This window comes from Castanea sativa, chromosome 3 (genome assembly GCF_040712315.1).
Source record: "Castanea sativa cultivar Marrone di Chiusa Pesio chromosome 3, ASM4071231v1".
Lineage (NCBI taxonomy): Eukaryota > Viridiplantae > Streptophyta > Magnoliopsida > Fagales > Fagaceae > Castanea > Castanea sativa.
Window position 1 is genome coordinate 3,345,087 of NC_134015.1, and position 21,168 is coordinate 3,366,254.

Genomic DNA, 21,168 nt, shown 5'->3' on the forward strand with positions numbered 1-21,168 from the left:
AAATCTAATCACATGATTGTATCAATATATCAATAAATAAATAGAAAGTGTTACATTTTTTTAGGGTAATTAAATTTAATTATGTTTTTTTTTTAAATCATTTTGTTCAACAGTCAATATAGTGACATGATTGAATTTAAAGCCTATTTGTTACCCTTCTTTAAAAACAAAAATTAATGGATCAAAACTATTTGGCAACCTGAACAAAACTGTTTTCAAAAAAGAAATTTTCTCAAAATTACTTTGCAAAGTTTTTTTTTTTTTTTCATTTTCTATTTTTTTTTTCTTGGCTATTGTTCACATTATAATAAGGGCAAGGATTTGCTGCAAACTAAGTTGCAACAACTCCTGCAAAATGGGATGCTATGTTAAACGGGTTGCATTTTTTTTTTTTTAATAGGATGCTATGTTGAATAATTTGATGTTATTATTAAGAAGCATTATGAGAATTTCCCGTATGCATGGTTAAATAATATAGAGGGCACACAAGTTGATGTGAACTTCGTTGAGTTGAGTTATTTTCATTTTTGTCAAATGCGTACATCACGTACCTGAAGATTGTGTTATTGCAGTGTGTAGGTGACAATGGTGTCAGGGGCTGAATGGTTAGATGCATTCCTGCGTTATGACTTTGATGATTTATACTTCAACGACGTTAATGTCGATGCTGCCTGTGAATATACTAACAAAGATAACTCGAATTCAGAGTGTGATAATAAAGATGAAGTAGAATTTGAATTTGTGAATCCTTTGGTCGGGGAGATGTTTGCCTATATGCAACAACATTATGATAAACAGCCAATGTGTACAAGTGTCCTGACGAGGAATGGATACATGGAAGAACTCAAAAAAGGTAATCCTAAGAAGTGTTTTGAGATGTTTTGCATGACATGGCCATTGCTACTTCATTTAGTGGATGAATTGCGCGGCCATGGTTATTTGAGAGACGGGCAAGGTGATGTAGATAGCACGCAGGCAGTAGCCATGTTTTTGTACATACTTGGTCATAACACCCGATTGAGATGTGTTGCGGACAGGTTTCAACACTCAACAGAAACGATCTCGCACCACTTCGACGGGGTGTTGTGAGCTATTCACTCATATGCAAAATACCTGATTAAACTGGATCCAAATGTAGTTGGCCTCCCCGAACATCTTCAAGTGAACAAGTATTGGCCATGGTTTAAGGTAATATTATTCCCATACTTAGTATTGAGTTAGGTCCAAATTTAATTCTCTATTATTTTATTATGTTTTACTATTTTTCATGTGTAGAAATGTGTTAGGGCAATTGATGGCTCCCACGCCAGTGCTCAGCCCCCTTCAAACACGATTCAAGTGTACAGGAGCCGCAAGTCTTCTGTAACCACAAATGTGTTGTGTGTGTGTAACATGGACATGTAGTTCACTTGTGTTCATGCTGGGTGGGAGGGTAGTGCTAATGACCCGCGAGTGTTGGATGAAGCAATTAGTGACCTGAAGCATGGATTCCCATGGCCACCAACAGGTATCATAATTGCATTTTTCTTTGAGTAAATTATTTGTACTTGTTATGATTATTGTTACGAATACCACAACATTTATTGTTATTCGCATATAGGGTCATACTACTTGGTGGATTCAAGCTTCCCTATTGGCACTAGTTTCCTTCCACCACACAAGTCAACTAGGTACCATGCTCAAGAGTTTCGTTCAAGCAATAGACAATCAATAGCAAAGAAAGAGTTGTACAACTATAGACACTCATTGTTGCGAATGGTTATTGAGCGATTGTTTAGAGTGCTGAAGGCTCATTTCCCTATTCTCAATTTAATGCCAAACTTCAAGCGTAGTAGGCAACGTTATGTGATTGTTCCATGCTATGCTCTTCACAATTTCATATGCATGAATAACCACGGTGATGAACTATTCCACACTTGGGCAGGGGTTGAAGAAACTTCCACCCAAAGTGAAGCCAGCGGTAACTCCAAAGCATCCAATAGTGCTGCAACCCAAAGGCATGTACTAGAAATGCTAGATGCAGCAAAAAGACTCATGACCCAATTTAGGGATGACATCACTGACCTTATGTGGGTTGATTACGTGGCCCATTGGCATTGATTCACCATATTATTATGTTGTATGGAATTTATTTTAGATAATGTTGTATGAAATTTATCGTAAGAAATGTTGCAGCGTTACTTCAAATATTTTGGAAGCTAAATATATAGGAGGATTATGTAATCTATCTTTAGAACAAGGAAAAACAATACAAACCGTCCTCGGCATACGTCCGAGGAGAATTTATGTTACATAAATAGTTTGTTACATGTGAATTGGGGATCTAGCCCATTATTTTTGTTATCCAACATCCATAGAACCTAGGTTTCAAGCACACTCTCTACAAATTTCATTGTATTGGGTTTTTTGGGCATGTTCCTTTCATACTGTTGGGTTCAAGTGCGAATCGTGAACTTACAACTTCATTTTCATGTTGTAAATTAAGTGAATTTTTTATCAAGAGTCATGTAACTCAACATGCATTTTTTGGTGTTTTCAACGAAGACATTAAAGGTTCAATTTCAACCCTTAATTATCAAACTATCAATTAAAAAAAAAGTAAAGTTTTCAGTTTTCACCATACAATCAACGTAAAGAAATTAGTGGAAAATAAAACATTTTGTGTGCTTAATAAAACCCAACCATAAGAAGGTTTTGCATTCGGAAAATGCTTCAACCTTCTTGTAATATATGGATTCTACACAATTCTAGGACTAATATTATATATATATATATATAGCCTAACTTGTTTTCATCCATGGGATGATTTTCTATATTTTTTTTTAAGATGTCATTGGGTAATAATTATCTCATGAGTCATGGGCAATGTTACATATACAAAATTTCAAACATTTTTCATAATAATGGAGTTGACAAATTTTTACTATTTCTCATATGATATGAGCCACTATTAACATCACTTTTTGCAGCTTTTTGTCTACTTTTTGCAACTTTTTGTCATTTTTGATATTTTTTTAGCAATTTTTTTATAATCTTTTTTGACAACACTTTTAATAACTTTTTGTCCTTAAGTAGGACCTATATAGAGAAATCTTAACAAGCACTGAACGAACATTTCTCATATGTTAATAACACTTGTTATTTGACCAACTTAGCAATTGTGAGTGAATGACTATGACATACAACTAATCTATATATATAAATTAGTAAATTAGTACTACTTTTCTTTTTTATTTACGTTGGTAATAACTAGAGCCAAACTTAGACATCACAACCAGGACCATGTCCATGAGAGATACAGGCGAGTGAGAATGACATGACCTTCTTCTTTATCCATTTGTAGTAAAGTATTGAGAACCAGATCTAGGCAAATGCCCATGCAATGAAATCTGAGTCCAATGTTTAGAAGTATCTTAATTATGTTGAAATCACCAACAAATGACAAACACAAACGTCCAAGTAGTTTACAACCCATTGGTCACTTGCACAAGGCATTTAATGTTTGGACACTGGAGAAGGTGTTGGACAGCTTATCAAAACAAAAACAAAGTAAATAATTAGAAGAAAGTGGATATAAATCACAAAGTAGTTAGAAGTTGGTGGTTGCTTGTCTATGAACAGTACCTAAATGGAACCACTATTATAAATGTCTAGTGGGGTATATAGTTATAGTATTGCGACCTAATGATTAATGTCAAGGACACTATATAGGTCATTACCATAGTTCTGTTTACATCTACGTACAAATACTTTATATTTCTTTTTTCTTTATTAATAATTTATTTCTTTTTCTATAATAAGTCAATATCAATTGTTATTTTTTAAGTAAAAGTTTTAAGAACCTTTTGTTTTAATTTAAAATCACAACTTATTTTTATCGCCGACTTATAAAGGCTTGTTTATTATATTAAATATAGTTGTATTTGTATATAATTTATCTTTCAAACAAAATAAACTCTTTCAAATACACTTTTCCGCAAATAATTAGCGGCACAATCACAACTTAATATTTCAATTAAGGTGGGGTATGTTGTTGTGACCTATGATTAATTGCTCAAGGACACTGTATAGGTCTTTTTCATAAAACTTACAAATTCTCTATATTTCTTATTTTTTTGATATTCAATAATCAGTTTCATTGTCTATAATAAGTCAATATCAATTGGTTATCGTTTTAAGGCCTTTTTTTTATTTGTTTATTTATCGTTATTCAAAGAGAGGGTGATTTTTATTTTTATTTTTAACTAAACAGTTTAAGATCCTTTTATTGTAGTTTAAAATCACAACTTATTTCTGTCACCAACTTATAAACAATTTTGAAAGGCTCGTTTATTATTATTATTTTATTTTAAATATAGTTTTATTGGTATACAATTTATCTTTCAACCATCCAAAAATAAATTTTATCACAATGATTAGCAATCTCAATGTAATGTTTCCAATAATAAGTTGATATAAAAATAATATTGTATCAATCACAATTTAATATTTCAATTAATTTTAAAAATTATGATTTTTTATACATCTAATATTGCATTTTTTCCCAAAATCCTCTATTTTTTTTTTATACAACATAGAATTTTACTCTAGCCTAATCTAAGTGTATATGTGTGTGAAGCTCCTTCCAAGAGACTTGAACCCCGACCCTTGCCCCCCACACCCCATAAGCATTTATCCTTATAGAGTGACCACCACACCAAGGTGCGCGGTGGTAAATCCTCTAAAATTCTTAATAAGTAACTAATTTGGTTCCCTAATTGATTTTTTCCTAAGTAATTAAGGAGAATGAGGGAGTAAACGAAAGCCTCATAGGTATTAGGTATAAGCCCCAAGCCAATTGCGGTTCCCCAATTGAATCCAATCACATGATTATATCAATCAATAAATAAATAAAAAGTGTTACATTCTTTTAGGATAATTAAATTCAATTGTGTTTTTTTTTTTTTCCTAAAATCATGTTGCAAGACTCTTGGCATCCTTAAAGGCCCATTTATGAGAAGTTTGGGCGAAGGCTTCATATTGTTTGGTTAGCGGTATTAATGTTAGGAGTTTCAGAGTTAAAGTAGAATGGCTCATGTAAGGAAACTTGGGAGATGGTAGGAGTCTGATGCTCTCATCCAAATTCTGAATTGCTTGTGCAATCTTAATCTGGTTGAAGTTGACGAATCAGTGTGGATTCCTGCAAAATGGTGTTTGCACATAAGATTACTTGGGAGATGATAAGAGTAAAAAAAGGCCTCAGGTTGGATGGTTGAAAGCAGTATGGTTCAAAAGAGCATTTCCTAACTCTTCTTGTTTTTTGTGGTTAGCAACCAGAAATAGGATTTTACAACTATATTATCTTGGGGTTGGACTTGAGATTCTTTCTGCTATATTTGCAGAAGCAAGATTGAACATAGAATTCACCTCTTCTTTGAGTGGTGTGGAGGAAGATTTCAGGTGATTGCCTAGCTGATACTTGTAGGGGGATGGGATTTGGATTGGATTATAAGTTTGAATGGTGAGAGTTTCAGAATTTTTTTGATAATAATCTTTTAAAAGGGGCATTCCAAGAATCGAACTTGGGACCTCTCTCACCCAGAGCAAGAATCATACCACCAGACCAAATGCCCTGGACAAGAGTTTCAGAATTATTCTCAGTTGTTTAGCTAGGAATGTTTCTACTTTCTATCTATTATCTTTGGTTGGAGAGGAATGCTATAGTGTTTGGCAAAAGTGCAAGGAATGAGGAAGCACTGATCCACACGATTAAAAAGGCTTTGAGGTTTAAGTTGGCTATCTGGCTCGTGGAAAGTCCCCTGTACTGCTTTGAATGGAAACCTGTGCTGCTTGTAGAGGCTGCCTGACTTTGTTCATGAGGGGCTTAGTTAAAAAAGATTTTTTTTGGGGCTGGGAAAGAAACATTTTAGGACAGAAACCAAACTTACTAGGCTATATCTTTCCATAAGGGTGTAAGGCATTCGACAATCTCAAAGGCTAGTTAGCTATAGACAAACTATCAGCAGACTTTGTGAAAAAATTGATCACTTTGCACCTTTTATTGTCTGTTAAAATTTCGAATTTCAAACTCTGATTTTAGCACTTCGATATCCTCCATAATAGTTTCAATTTCCCATCCAGGTTCATGGTTTGGTTTTGTCTAAAGCACCCATACAATATTTCAGATATCCTTAAAAATTGTCTGCATATAATCTTCCTGTTTTGCAATGAGGACTGCTAGCCTCACTGCCTTAGCCTCAGCAACTTTAGGCTTCCTTGCTTGATCCAAGCTTGACCAAGCACCCATGGTGTTGCCGGCACGATCACGAGCCATGACATCCTTTTTAAGGACTGTAACAACAACAACAATAAGTGGATATATTCTTAACAAATTAGTCAAAGTTAGTCATATGTATTCTTTTCCTCCATCGCTATTTAATTTAATCTGGTTGGCTGGTGGTTTGCACCATCTTTCTTACTGTTGGTTTCTGTTTGCCGACATGATCACTAGCCATGACATCCTTTTTAAGGACTGTAACAACAACAACAACAACAAATGGATGTATTCTTAACAAATTAGTCAAAGTTAGTCATATGTATTCTTTTCCTCCATCGCTATTTAATTTAATCTGGTTGGCTGGTGGTTTGCACCATCTTTCTTACTGTTGGTTTCTGTTTACTATCAGGGGATGTGTTAATCCTTCTGAGTATATTTTAGTCATCCACATTGCTTTATGTTGAAGGCTGTCTAAGCGTACCTGCCTTTTGTTAAGGCAAAATTAATTCATCAGCTTCCATAGGAGGTATACAACTATCACAATACTTCTGAGAACTCTTCTTTTCCAGTCTATCGTCAACAAGCTCTACAAGGGGTTCACTAACAAGCACATCATCTGCATAGTGGAAGAAAGACAGGTCCCTTTCATAAAATTTGTTTACATCTAGAATGTTTAAGGTTAATGTTGTTGAAGGTCTTTTTCATATAGTTTTGTGGGTTTGGGTATCATATCTTAATCTGCAATTCCAAAAGAGAAATAATGGCTGTCTCCTGCGAAAGAATGCACAAAAGAGAGAACTTTTTGTGGTCAGCTCTACTTATATGTCAGTTTATGGGAGAAGTCTGAACTCATAAAATGGAGTGCACTTGGACTGAAATTGGGGTCATCTCTCCAAATCACATAAACAAATGAAATTTCACCTAAAAGAGTAGAAGAATCCAAAACAAAAGTAATTGCAACCAAGGAAGACATTCGGCCATGTCTAGCTTCTCTTAAAAAAGAGTTCTCAGAGAAAACCTTAAAACTGCTAGATCAAATGACAACACAAATAACAAACAAAGACTGTTAAGTAGTGTTAAGTAACATATCCAACTTATCCAAAAAATTTAAACAATAAATTAAAAAGAAGCTGGAAAAACCAAACCAAAGTCAAAGAAGCAAACTCTTAAAAACAAAAAAGTAAATATAATATTTCCTGGAATAATTGTATGAACAATCTACTAGTAGCCTCTAGTGGCCTCAATGCTCTCTCTCTCTCTCTCTCTCTCTCAATAGTTAATATTTATTTAATAGAATTACACCAATTTTGTCTAAAAGTTAATGGTTTGATTTAGAAATTTTAAAACTATGGAGTTGAATTTGGACTATCTACAAACTATAGGGTTTAAAGTGACTCTTTTTCTAAAATTATTAGGATGGTTATGTATATATTTAAGAAATTCAAGTTTGTAAATGTTTTATTTTTCTGATACGAGTCTATTGATAAAAAAAGAATTTGTAGTTTTGCACAAATATTGTAAAGGCATACTCAATGAGTGTGTAATCAAAGTGCTATTTGTGATAAATTCATATAAAAGTTATGTTGTACCAATCATTAATAAATTATGAAAAAAGTAAAATTTTTCAATTTCTCTAATATATATATATATTTTTATCTAAAATCTTCTAGAGTTCCTAAGTAACTTTATTGCTTAGTTTCTAACATCTATACTCTTTTAGGTGTTGATTCCTCAATTGATTTTTTTCCCCTAAGTAATTAAGGAAAAGGAGAAGGAGGGGATTATAAGAAAGTATTATAGGTATAAGTCCCAAGGCAATTTTAGTTTCTCAATTGAATTCAACTCATGATTGTATTGATCAATAAACAAAAAGAGTTGTATATTTTTCAAGGATAAATAAAATAAATAAAACTATATGGTTAATTACTATTTTTAGAATAATGTGGTTCATGTTAAGAGTCTTGTAACTCAATTAACACCTCATGGTGATCCAATGAAGAAGGTCAAGATTCAAACCCCCTCCCTTGATGTTAGTGAATAATAAAAAATACAAATAAAAAATAAAAGAAGAAGAAGAAGAAGCAACTAAAGGTTTTTAACTTTTAGCTTTAACCTCATAGGACACCCAAGTCGTGGGCTCTCTAAGTCTAGGATGTGACGAAAATTAGGAAATCTCAATTTCAATTTACCACGTTACTTATCTATGAGGTTTCTTTGGCATTTTATAGGAAGGTCCCATACAAATTTAGCTAAATATCCAGATAACACTTCTTCATATATATATATATATAAATTAAAATTTTTTTTTTTTTGGGTCAAAATAAATGAATGAGATTTTAGAAAGGTTTTTTTTTTTTTTAATTTTCTTTTTATTATAGAGATTTTATAAAGGTTAATGAATTTAAAACTTACTATCTATTGCCACCAATTTATGATGACTTATTTTTAGTTATTTTTGTTCGTTGGTAGAGACTAAAGTACTTACATATACTTTGAAGTTTGAAGAACGAAAAAAAAATTAAGGATTTTTTAGAAGAAAAAATTGAGGTTAAAAAAAAAGTACAGGTTAAAAAAATTGATGCATGTAAGCTTAACTTAAAAAAATAAAAAGAAAAAAAAATAAAACTCTACATAAATAAAAATCAAAGAAAACCATTTGACACAAAATACCTCTTTGTTTTTTGTTTCATTCTCTTTGTTTTTTGTATTTCTCTCAGAAACACAAATCACTCTTTCTTACTCTTACCTTCGAACTCACTGCTTCGCTCTCCAATCTGCCACTCCACCACCATGACTTCTCCTCCTTTCGATTTTTGAAGTTCCGAAGCTAAGCCGAAACCAAACCCGACCCGAGTTGGTAGCTGAGACTGACTGTCGTCATTGCGAAATGGGTAAATCAACATCCTCTCTTCTTTTTATATGCAATCGTTTGATTATTAGAGTATGCCTTCCATTTCGTGCTTTTACTTCTCATCATTATTGTTCTACTATTAGAGAAAATGCGAAAAACCCATATCAGAATCAGAATCAGAATCAGAATCAGTTGTTGAAATCTGTGAGAGATCACTGCCAATCTGGAACCTTTAAGAATCTTGATCATGCCTTAGGTCTGTTTGATACAATGCTTCACATGCACCCTTTGCCTTCCATTGTCGATTTTACTCAATTGTTGGGTGCCATTGCAAGAATGAAGCATTACTCTGTAGTCGTTACTCTAATTAGAGATATGGGCTCCTTTGGAATTACTCCCAATGTTTATACTCTCAATGTTTTGATCAATTGCTACTGCCATTTGAACCGGGTCGATTTTGGATTCTCTGTCTTAGCAACAATTTTGAAACTTGGCTATCAGCCAGACCATATAACTCTAACCACTCTTGTCAAAGGCCTCTGTCTTAAAGGTGATATTTCTGGAGCTGTGAGTTTGGTAGAGGAAATGGAGAACAAAGAGTACCAGCCTAATGCAATTACTTGGAGGACGATAATAAACGGTCTGTGTAAGAATGGCCAAACTGGTGTGGCTATTAAGTTGCTCAGGATGCTTGAAAATAGGAATTTTGAACCTGATGTGGTGCTCTATAACATGGTCATTGCCAGTTTATGTAAGGACAATTTGGTAACTGAGGCTTTGAAACTTTTACCTGAAATGATGAGTAAAGGCATTCAGCCAGATGTTGTTACTTACAATTGCGTAATTCAAGGACTATGCAATTTTGGCCGGTGGAGGGAGGCGACTACTTTGTTGAATGAGATGGTTCAAAGGAAGATCATGCCAGACGTGAGAACCTTCAACATATTGGTGGACACACTTTGCAAGAAAGGGATGTTGACTGAGGCAAAAGAAGTTTTTGAAGTGATGATTCAAAGAGGCACTGAGCCTAACAGAGTCACTTACAATTCTTTGATTGATGGTTATTGTTTGCAAAACCAAATGGATGAGGCAGTTAAGGCATTTAATATGATGGTTGAGAAGGGTTGTTCACCCGATGTGTTTAGCTATAACATATTGATCAATGGATATTGCAAAAGTAAAAAAATTGATGAGACAATGCGTCTGTTTCATGAAATGTCCAACAAGGGAATGATTCCTGATGTAGTGACTTACAACACTCTTATCGATGGGTTTTTCAAAGTGAAGAGAGTCCAGGCTGCACTAGAGCTATTCAATACAATGCGAGCTTGTGGCCAACATCCAAATCCCCAAACCTATGCCATCTTGTTAGATGGCTTTTTTAAGAATAGACGAATTTCTGAGGCAATGGCATTGTTTCAGGAGATGGAAGACAAAAGGCTGGACTGTGGTATTGTGATTTACAACATCTTGATCGATGGTTTTTGCAATGTTGGGGAACTTACGACTTCAAGAGAAATCTTTAGTGGCCTTCTTGCAAAAGGATTGCAACCTAATGTTCGTACTTACAATATAATGATCAAAGGATTTTGCAAGAATGGACTAGTTGATGAAGCGAGTGAGTTGTTTGAGAAAATGGATGGCAATGGTTGTTCACCTAACGAGCACACATATAGCACAATAATCCATGGGTTTTTGCAACATAGAGAGACATCAAAGGCAATGAAATATCACAAAATGATGGTTGACAAGGGATTTTCAGCAAACGCAACAACTGCAGCCTTATCAAAAAATTAAGTAGATGAAAATATTCAAGAAATGCTTACAAAGTTCATGTGAAGGTTTTTTAGGTTCTCAAGATCAAGGACAACATTCATATTTAACCAATCACAAGTCATTATGTGAGTGATGTATATTTGCTTCTAGTAAAATTTAATACTTTTTATGAGATGGTATTTCTTTCCAATTTTGTGCACAAGATTGTTTGTTCCTTTTATTGTATGATATGTTATTGTAATTTTGTTTTGTATTTATTTTGTTGCATTAAACCCTTTCTTTTGTATAGGTGTTTCAAATTTTTGTGTGCAAAAATTTGATAGCTTAGTCCTCAAGAATGGCTCTCTCTCTCTCTCACCAAAGCTTCCATCTTTTCCAAGCTCCATGTCCGTACTACCCACTACTCTCTCCCCAAACCCATGCCCACCACCATCTCTCGCTCCTTCTTCTTCAACTTCTCCAAAAACAACAACAATGAAAAGCCACTGGAAAACCAAGATGACCCAAAAAATGAACTTTCAAAACCAAAAGGCAGAGAGCTTACTGAGGAGGAAGAAGAAGAGCTAAGAGCCATAGAAGCTGTAGTAGAAGAGCAGGAAGAAGTTGGGCTAGAATGTGTTAAAGTCAGAGAATTGACGAAGGAAACATTAGTACTTATAAATGAATTCATAGAGGGGAGAGATGAAGTACAACACAATGTTGAAAAGGCTGTGAAATGGCTTCGAGCATTTCATGATGATGGGTCTAAAGCAGGTAGCCCATAGAGGAAGAAACAGCATGTTAGAGACATTAAAAAGTTTCAAGCTTTTTTCATTATTTTCATATGGGTCTACTATCACTTTAATTAGTGTGTCACTCTATGGGGTTATGAAAAAAGTTTTGAAGTTTTTTTTTTTGTCTTTCTAGGTGATAAAGATGTTTTATTTTGGGGGGTTTTGATGGTTGGCTAATAACTTAGCTTGGAATATAAATGTGGAACCTACTTAGATGCATGTGTTATGTGTAGTCTAATCTTTTGATGAGACCATGCCTTATAAAGCGGAGGTCACTAATTCGAATGTTTAGATTTTAGAATCTTTTGTTTAATGGAGTTTATTTAGATGATGTTGCATTGTTGGAATGGTTATGATCTAGGTTCTTGTGATGCTTATTAGTACTTATTGAATGGCATATGGCTTGGAATTGTTTGAGCTTGAAAATTTTATGTGGATTGATTTAGTTCTTAGTTTGAACTCAGACTCAAAATAAGGGTCTTTTTGTAACTCTCTTCATGACATAATTGTTGAATTTTAATAATGATGTTATTAGAGGGTTCATACAAAAGTGACATTGCCTCAATCACAACTAGCTAGGTGGTAAGTTGTGAAAATGGTTGTGCAATTTTTTATCTCTAGGTTTACTCTTTGATGGTTGGCTTGGAATATAAATATCAGACACATTTAACTACATGGCTAGTACAATCTATTGACTACCACACCTCATGAAAGGGAGGTCCCTTTGAATTGTATGAATGAATGTTTGGGATTTTAGAACGATGTGTTTAAACTCTACAGGAGTTTTATTTAGATGTTGTTGCTTTATTGGAATGACTATAATCAAAATTCTTGTAATGCTTATAAGTTCTTAGTAGATGACATATTGCTTAAAATTGTTTGAATTTGAATACTCTATGTAGAGTGGCTTGATTCTTGTTTTGAAATCCAATGTGAAATCGTGGGACTTTGAGTTGAGATCAATATGGTATGTTTTTGTACAATTGTAGAAGACTTGTCTTTGTTACCTCACTCTCACTCTTGGCAAATATACATCTGAGATAATTCTATGGAATTGTTTCAAACACATAATTTTTCAACAAAAAATCCTTTTAGTTCAAGTGTTTAACTCTCATTACTAACATCAAGCTTCTTTGGGGTGACACTCAAGTTTTCAAAATGGTCTAGACACACACACACACACACACACACACGCACACCTTTTTTTAAAATGGTATATATAGTTTGTAAGATCAAGATGAGAAGTTGGACTTTGGAGAAGGAGCCCTACAGCAAAAGAAGAAAAAGAAATAGGAAGGCGAAGCTGGTCTGTAATTAAAGGAATTGAACAAAAGCTCAAAGCCCTTGGTAGGACTGGGAAGGATTCTAAAATTAGTGGAGTTAAGTGGCTTGGAAATCTATATGTTTCCTAAAACTGAGGGTGGCTTGGATGTGGTGAACTTAGATAATTGGAATAAGGCTGCTGTCTTGAGGCGTTTTGGGTATCTGTTTGGTAAGAGCGGTTCACTTTTGTTAGTTTGGGTTAATAAGTTTTGATCAATGAGAGGAGTATACGGATTGTTCCCATCCCTCAGTCCTGTTCTTGGAATTGGAGGCAAATCCTTCAATTGAGAGTGGTGGAAGCGCGTAAGATTCATTTCAAATTAATATCAGGTGACTCTATATTTCTATGGCATGACTCTTGTCATTCATTAGGGCTCATGTTTGAGAAGTTTGGGCCAGGGGCGTCATATGATTTAGCCAGTGGTATTATAAGTTTTAGAGTTAATGTAGAGTGGCTCATGGAAGCTTGCAAGGTATAATGCTCTCATTAAAATACAGAATCGCTGGCTCAATCCTAATCCGGTTGAAGCTGACAAACTGTGTATTCCTTTCAATAATGGTATTTACTCATGGGTCATGGAAGGGTACTTGGGAGATGATAGGTGTAAAGAAGCCTTAGGTTGTATGGTGAAAAGCAGTGTGGTTCAAAGAGCAGTTCCTAAGTTTTCTTTAATTTGCTAATCAGCAATCAGAAATAGGCTTGCTACTTAGGATAGATTGTTATCTTGGGGTTGGACTGGAGACCCCCTCTTCCATTTTTGCATAAGCAAGATTGAAGATAGGAGTCACCTCTTTTTGAGTGCAGGTGCAGCTTCGCTAGTCAAGTGTGGAGGGAGATTTCAGGTGATTGCATGACTGATGCTTTAATCAATTGTTAGGATGGGGTGTTGGACTGGATTATTAGTGTAAAGGATGAGAATTTCTGAGTTATTCTCAGTTGTTTAGCTTGGAGTGCCTCCGTTATCTTTGGTTGGAGAAGAATTCTATAGTGTTTGGCAAAAGTGCAAGGAATGAGGAAGCATTGATATACCTGATTAAAAAGATTCTGAGGTTTCAGCTGGCTAGCTAGCTCAAAGAAAGGCCTTTCTGCTTCGAATGGAAAATTTTTCATGAGGGGCTTAGTTTAAAAAGTGTTTTTTCCCCTGGAAAAGAAACATTTCAGAGCAGTAACCAAATTCACAAGGCTACATCTTTTCATAAGGCATTTGACAACCTCAAAGGCAGGTTAGATATAGAAAAACTACCAGCAGTGTTTGACAAAATTGACCACATTGCAAGCTCATGGGCTGCACTGTTTGCAGCTCTTCTTGTCCACTAAAACTACAAAGTTCAAACTCTGATTTTATCTCTTTGATATCCTCAACATTGGTGCGATTTCACAGTCAGGTTCATGGTTTAGTTTTGTCAAACGCATCCATGCAATGTTTCGAGTCGCCTGCATTAATTACCTGCTTATAACCTTCCTGTTTAGCAATGAGGACTATAAGCCTCACTGCCTTTGCCTCAGCAACTTCAGGCTTCCCTGCCTACACTATTACGAGCTACAACATCCTTTTCAGTGAATGCATCACTATTCAATTTAATCCGGTTGTTTCCTGTGAAAGAAAGTATAAAAGAGAGAACTTTTTTGTGGTCTGCTGCTACGGCAATGAGGAAAACTATACTTTTCTGTCAATTTATGGGGTATTCTGAACTCATAAAATGGAGTGCACTTGGGCTGAAATTGGGGTCCTCTCTCCGAATGTTATGTATAGTATTTAAGAAATTCAAGTTTGTAAATGTTTTATTTTTCTGATACAAGTCTATTGATAAAAAAATTTATAGTTTTTCACAATTATTGTTAAGGCATACTTCGATGAGTGTGTAATCAAAGTGATATCAGTGATAAATCCATATACAATTTATGTTATATCAATCATTAATAACTTACGAAAAAAGTAAAAAATTTTAGTCTCTCTAATATTTGTTGTCTAAAATCTTCTAGAGTTCATAAGTAACTTTATTGTACAGTTTCTAGGATCTTATTCTTTGGGCGTTGATTCCTCAATTGATATTTTTCCCCAAGTAATTAAGGAGAACGAGAATCAATAGATTTTTTTCCCTAAGTAATTAAGGAAAAGGAGAAGGAAGTGATTATAAGAAAGTATTATAGGTATAAGTCCCAGGCAATTTTGATTTCCCAATTGAATTTAACTCATGATTGTTTGATCAATAACCAAAAAGAGTTGTATATTTTTCAAGGATAAATAAATAAATAAAACTACATGGTTAATTACTATTTTTAGAATAATGTGATTCATGTCAAGACTCTTGTAACTCAATTAGCACCTCATGGTGATCCAATGAAGAAGTCCAAGATTCAAACCCCTTACCTTGATGTTATTGAATAAAAAAAATATAAATAAAAAGAAGAAGAAGAAGAAGAAGAAACAACTTAAGGTTCTTAACTTTTAGCTTTAACCTCATAGGACACCCAAGTCGTGGGCTCTCTAAGTCTAGGATGTGACGGAAATTAGGAAATCTCAATTTCAAGTCACCACATTACTTATTTATGAGGTTTTTTTGGGTATTTTATAGGAAGATACTATAAAATTTTAGCTAAATGCCAAGATAACTCTTCTTTATATATTAAAAAAAAATTCAAAATAAATGAACGAGATTTTAGAAAGGTTTATTTTATTTTAATTTTTTTATTATAGAGATTTTATAAAGGTGAATGAATTTAAGACTTACTATCTATTGACACCAATTTATTATGACTTATTGTTAGTTATTTTTGTTCGTTGGTGGAGACTAAAGTACTTATATATACTTTGAGGTTTGAAGAATGAAAAAAAGAAGAAGAAGATTTTTTAGAAGAAAAAATTGAGGTTAAAAAAAAAAAAAATACAGGTTAAAAAAATTGATGCATGTAAGCTTAACTTAAAAAAAAAAAAAAAAAAAAAAACTGTACATAAATAAATCAAAGAAAACCATTTGACACAGGCACGCAAAAATTTGATAGCTTAGTCCTCAAGAATGGCGCTCTCTCTTACCAAAGCTTCCATCTTTTCCAAGCTCCATGTCCACACTACCCACTACTCTCTCACCAAACCCATGCCCACCACAATCTCTCGCTCCTCCTTCTTCTTCTTCTTCAACTTCTTCAAAAACAACAACAATGAAAAGCCACAGGAAAACCAAGATGACCCAAAAAAAGAACTTTCAAAACGAAAAGGCAGAGAGCTTACTGAGGAGGAAGAAGAAGAGCTAAGAGCCATGGAAGCTGTAGTAGAAGAGCAGGAAGAAGTTGGGCTAGAATGTGTTAAAGTCAGAGAATTGATGAAGGAAACATTAGTACTTATGGATGAATTCATAGATGGGAGAGATGAAGTACAACGCAATGTCGAAAAGGCTGTGAAATGGCTTCGAGCATTTCATGATGATGGGTCTGAAGCAGGTAGCCCATAGAGGAAGAAACAACATGTTAGAGACATTAAAAAGTTTCAAGCTTTTTTCATTATTTTCATATGGGTCTACTATCACTTTGATTAGTGTGTCACTCTATGGGGTTATGAAAAAAGTTGTGAAGTTCTTTTTTTTTTTTTTTTTTTCTAGGTGATGAGGATGTTTTATTTTGGGGGGGTTTTGGATGGTTGGCTACTAACTTAGTTTGGAATTTGGAATATAAACGTGGAACCTACTTAGATGCATGTGTTATGAGTAGTCTAATCTTTTGATGAGACTACGCCTTATAAAGCAGAGGTCATTAATTTGAATGGTTGGATTTTAAAAACTTTTGTTTAATGGAGTTTATTTAGATGATGTTGCATTGTTGGAATGGTTATGATCTAGGTTCTTGTGATGCTTATTAATACTTATTGAATGACATATGGCTTGGAATTGTTTGAGCTTGAAAATTTTATGCGGATTGATTTGATTCTTAGTTTGAACTGAGACTCAAAATAAGGGTCTTTTTGTAACTCTCTACATGATATAATTGTTGCAAGGGTTCATACAAAAGTGATATTGCTTCAATAACTACTTGCTAACCTCAATGATGAATCCATATGAAAGTGACATTGCCTCAATTGCAACTAGCTGGATGGTAAGTTGTGAAAATGGTTGCATCAAGATTCTTTGCGATGACACTTGAAGTTTTCAAAATGGTCTAGACACAGACACACACACACGCACACACACACTCACACTCACAAACCTTTTTTCAACGGGTATATAGTACTCTTTAGATCGAGATGGTCAATTGAGAGTAATGGCGAGGCATAAGATTCATTTCAAATTTGGATCAGTGACTATATTTTTTTGGCATGACTCTTGGCATCCTTTGGGGCCCATGTGTGAGAAGTTTGGACAAAGGGCTTTATATGATATGGCCCGTGGTATTACAAGTTTCATAGTTAATGCAGAGTGGCGCATGGAAGCTGCTCCCTGCAAGGTATGATGCTCTCATTTAAATTCAGAATGGCTTGTGCAATCTTAATCTGGTTGAAGCTGACAACCAGTATATTCCTTTCAACAATGGTATTTACACATGAAAGGATACTTGAGAGATGATAAGAATAAAGAAGTCTTAGGTTGTATGGTGGAAAGCAGGGTGGTTCAATCTATCAGTTCCTAGTTTTTCTTTTATTTGCTAATTAGCAATCAGAAATAGATTGTAATCTTAAAGTTTTACAGGACATTGCCTATTTTTGCATAAGCACCACAATTGAAGGTTGGGGTCAACTCTTTTTTGAGTGCAGCTTCTCTAGTCAAGGGTGGAGGGAGATTTCAGGTGATTGTCTGGCTGATGCTTCTGTCAATGGTTAGGGTGTTGGACTAGATTATTGGTGTGAAGGGTGAAAATTTCAGAGTTATTCTCAGTTGTTTAGCTTGCGATTCCTCTATCTTTATTGTTTGGTTAGAGAGGAATGATGTAGTGTTTGGCAAAAGTGCAAGGAATGATGAAGCACTGATCCACCAGATTAAAAAGGCTATGAGGTTTAAAGTTGGTTAGTTAGCTCAAAGAGAGTCCCTTATTCTGCTTTGAATAGAAACCTATGATTCTTGTGGAGTATTCCTAACTTTGTTCATGAGGGGATTATTAATTATTTTTTATTTTTTTATTTTTTGGGCTGGAAGAGAAACATTTCTGGACAGAAACCAAAATCACAAGGTTACATCTTTCCATAAGTCATTTGACAATGTCAAAGGCAGAATAGATGTAGACAAACTAACAGCAGTGTTTGACAAAATTGACCATTTTGCAAGCTCATGAAACTAGCAGCAGTGAGCCCGTTTGGGAACTGATACAAGCTTTAGCTAATTTTGAATTTTTAGTTTCTATTTGGTAATATTCACGAGTCTCATTGCACTTTTTGATATTATTCAGCTAGCTTTTAACTTTTTTTTTTCCTACACTTTCAGCAAAATGTTTTCAGTATCAACTAAATAAGCTGTTCCCAAGTGGATCAAAGTACAAAGTTCATACTTTGATTTTATCTCTTTGATATCTTCAATATAGGTGCTATATCTCCCATCGAGGTTCATGGTTTGGTTTTGTGTGCAATATTTGGAAACTTTTTCAATTGCCTACTTATAAACCTTCCTTTACAATGAGGATTGGCAATCTCACTGCCTTTCCCTCAGCAAATTTTGGCTTCCCTGCTTGATCCAATCTTGACCAAGCACCCAAGGTGTTGTGTACATGATCACGAGCCACCACGCCACCACGTCCTTTTCAAAGGCTGCATCTCTTGTCAATTTAATTTGGTGTTTTGTTGGTTTGCGCCATCTTTCTTACTATTGGTTTCCACTTACAATCAGTGGATGTGTCAAACATTCTGAGTATATTTTAGTCATCTGTGTATGTAGAAGGTTATTCCAATGTACATGGCTTTTATTAAAGAAAATTTAATTCCTCAACTTCCACAGGAGGTCTAGAACAATCACAATTCTTCTTGAGGACTCTTCTTTTTCCATTGTCACTGACAAGATCTGAGGGGGATTTACTAACATGCAGTTAAGAAGGGGTGTTAAATGTTTATAAATGTGTATTTTTTATCTAATGTTTTATGCTTATAAAAAAAAAAGTGTTGTTTTTAAAGTTTTATATTGGAGTGGTTGTGCAGTTTTAGCATTAAGGTTTGGTGTGTTTGTTGTGAGGGTAGCAGCTCTACTAATAGTATTGTAATCCAGCTTGCAGGTTTCCTTCCTTGCTTAAATAAAATTCTTATTCTACCAAAAAAATATAGGGAGGAGTTGTGGGTTACTTCTATATAATATAACAGTTATTCAAATTTCCATCCCAATTTAGAACTTGAGTGGCTTCATCTACAAGTTGTGCACACTCACTATTTCCTATTGAGTATAGTGAAGGGCCATTTTATATAGTCCTGCACAAACTTTTGGTACATCTATCACTATTCTTAATTTTATGGATAAGAGGAAAGAAGACATAATAGTTATGGCATACTGATCAAGGAGATGAAGACAGACATGGAAGCAATAATTGAACAGTCAGATGCAACAAAACGCAATGCTATGGAGGTTGTGGAAAAGCTTTGAGCCATTTGAGATGGTGGGCCTAGTGCAGGTAGCCCATAGAGGAAGAAACAATGTTAAGAGATACAAAAGTTTCAAACTTTCTTCATAATTTGACTTGGGTACAAAAAAAAGTCTCATACTTTCATCCATTGTGAAAAAAGTTGTGAAATTTTAATGTGTTTTCTCGGTGGTTAATATGTTTTTTTAAGGGTTTAATGGTTGGCTAACTTTGCTTGTAATGTAAATGTGGGACCTACTTAGTTGCTTATGTAGTCTAATCTTTTGATGAGACTGCGCCTTATAAAGTGAAGGTCACTCATTTGAACGTAGGATTTTAGGGTAATTATTGGATACTCCCGGAGTATCATAAATGCGCATTCTCTCCTCTCACATAACATGGATCACACTAATTAAATTTATAGTGAAACTTACAATTCATGTGAGAGGGGGGAGTGCACATTTATTGTACTCCTGGAGTAATCAATAATTTTCCAAGATTTTTATACTCATGTGTTTGAAGATGTTTTATTTAGTATGTTGTTGCTTGGTTCTTATTTTGAGCTGAGAATTAAAATAAGGATATTTTTAGCCTATTTTCATGACATGATTGGGTGATGGGGTTCATACAAACTACAAAGTGATGTAACCATACGAAAATAACATTGTTTCAATCAAAACAATGGTGGTGAAATTATAGCATTGCTCTTTTATGATTGGCTTTGAATAAGAACATGTGATGCATTAAATTACACGTCTAGTAAAATCTATTGATGACAATGCCTCATGAAAGGGAGGCTACTTATAATTTGAATCGCTAGAATGGATGTTTAGGATTTTAGAATGATGTGCTCATAATGATTACAACCATAGTTCTTGTAGTACTTATTAAGTACTTATTAGATGATATATGGATCGTAACTGTTTGAGTTTGAAATTCTATGTGGTATGCGAACCACCTTAATTCTTATTTTGAACTTAAATGTGAAATAGTGTCACCTTTAGTTGAGTTCAATATGGAATGGTTTTTCCACATTGAATGTATCTATCATTTATTTGACTAATATCAATTGCAAATTTGTGGCGAAAATTGATTATTATGATAATCTCTTTAAGAGAATGAGAAATTTAAATAATTAATTTAAAACATAAAAAAGTTTAAGTTGTAGGAAAAAAAAAACATAACTATACAAAAGTTTGAAGAATATAGACCACTTGAAAAGAGAATAATATCAACCAAATGCACCTAATTTTTTTCCCAAAAAAAAAAAAATTCTTAAAATAATAGAATGATATATTTGTAGAGATAGAGAGATAGAAAATAATTTTAGATAGGATAGATCAATTTTTAGGGAAAACAAATTATCTCCAGTACATTTTAGAGAATAAATTATATATTATATACACTAACAAATTTGCATTTGTTTATCATGCTACAAACTTTGACAATAATACTTTTGTTGGGGAACTAAAAAATACAACACCAAAACGTATTAACCCAAATAGAGTTATAAAAACACAATGATATCAATCTAAAGTATATATGCAAGAAATTAAATAAAAAAAAATCGAGAAAAAAAATCAATTTCTACGAGAGAATGTGAGAGATAATAACAAATTTATTGAAAATTAGATGAGAAGAAAAAGAGTTAAAAGATTTAGTCGTA

At 34.0% G+C, this 21,168-nt stretch overlaps 2 protein-coding genes across 3 annotated transcripts; both read left to right on the forward strand.

The window, feature by feature from the left end:
- Positions 1 to 585: 585 nt before the first annotated feature.
- Positions 586 to 2,100, forward strand: LOC142627934 (uncharacterized). Its single transcript, XM_075801837.1, has 5 exons — positions 586 to 1,037; positions 1,139 to 1,169; positions 1,276 to 1,362; positions 1,405 to 1,507; positions 1,601 to 2,100. Exons 1-5 carry the CDS (start codon positions 586 to 588, stop codon positions 2,098 to 2,100), a joined length of 1,173 nt encoding a protein of 390 aa, XP_075657952.1.
- A 6,856-nt stretch (positions 2,101 to 8,956) lies between these two features.
- On the forward strand, positions 8,957 to 11,589 carry LOC142627375 (uncharacterized). Of its 2 annotated transcripts, none has more exons than XR_012842818.1 (2): positions 8,957 to 9,147; positions 11,173 to 11,589. XR_012842818.1 is itself a non-coding variant. In XM_075801221.1 (2 exons), exon 1 carries the CDS (start codon positions 9,144 to 9,146, stop codon positions 10,902 to 10,904), a length of 1,761 nt encoding a protein of 586 aa, XP_075657336.1. In that variant the 5' UTR covers positions 8,957 to 9,143; the 3' UTR covers positions 10,905 to 11,008; positions 11,173 to 11,589. The 2 variants fall into 2 exon arrangements, 1 of the variants encoding a protein (XP_075657336.1); XM_075801221.1 differs by having other exon boundaries at positions 8,957 to 11,008.
- Positions 11,590 to 21,168: the final 9,579 nt, after the last annotated feature.

Coding starts and splice junctions, on each gene's coding strand:
- LOC142627934 (XM_075801837.1), top strand. CDS start 586: ATGGTGTCAGGGGCTGAATGGTTAGATGCATTCCTGCGTTATGACTTT. Junction 1,170..1,275: donor GAACATCTTCAAGTGAACAA/GTATTGGCCATG, acceptor TTTCATGTGTAG/AAATGTGTTAGGGCAATTGA. Junction 1,363..1,404: donor ACAGGAGCCGCAAGTCTTCT/GTAACCACAAAT, acceptor ATGGACATGTAG/TTCACTTGTGTTCATGCTGG.
- LOC142627375 (XM_075801221.1), top strand. CDS start 9,144: ATGGGTAAATCAACATCCTCTCTTCTTTTTATATGCAATCGTTTGATT.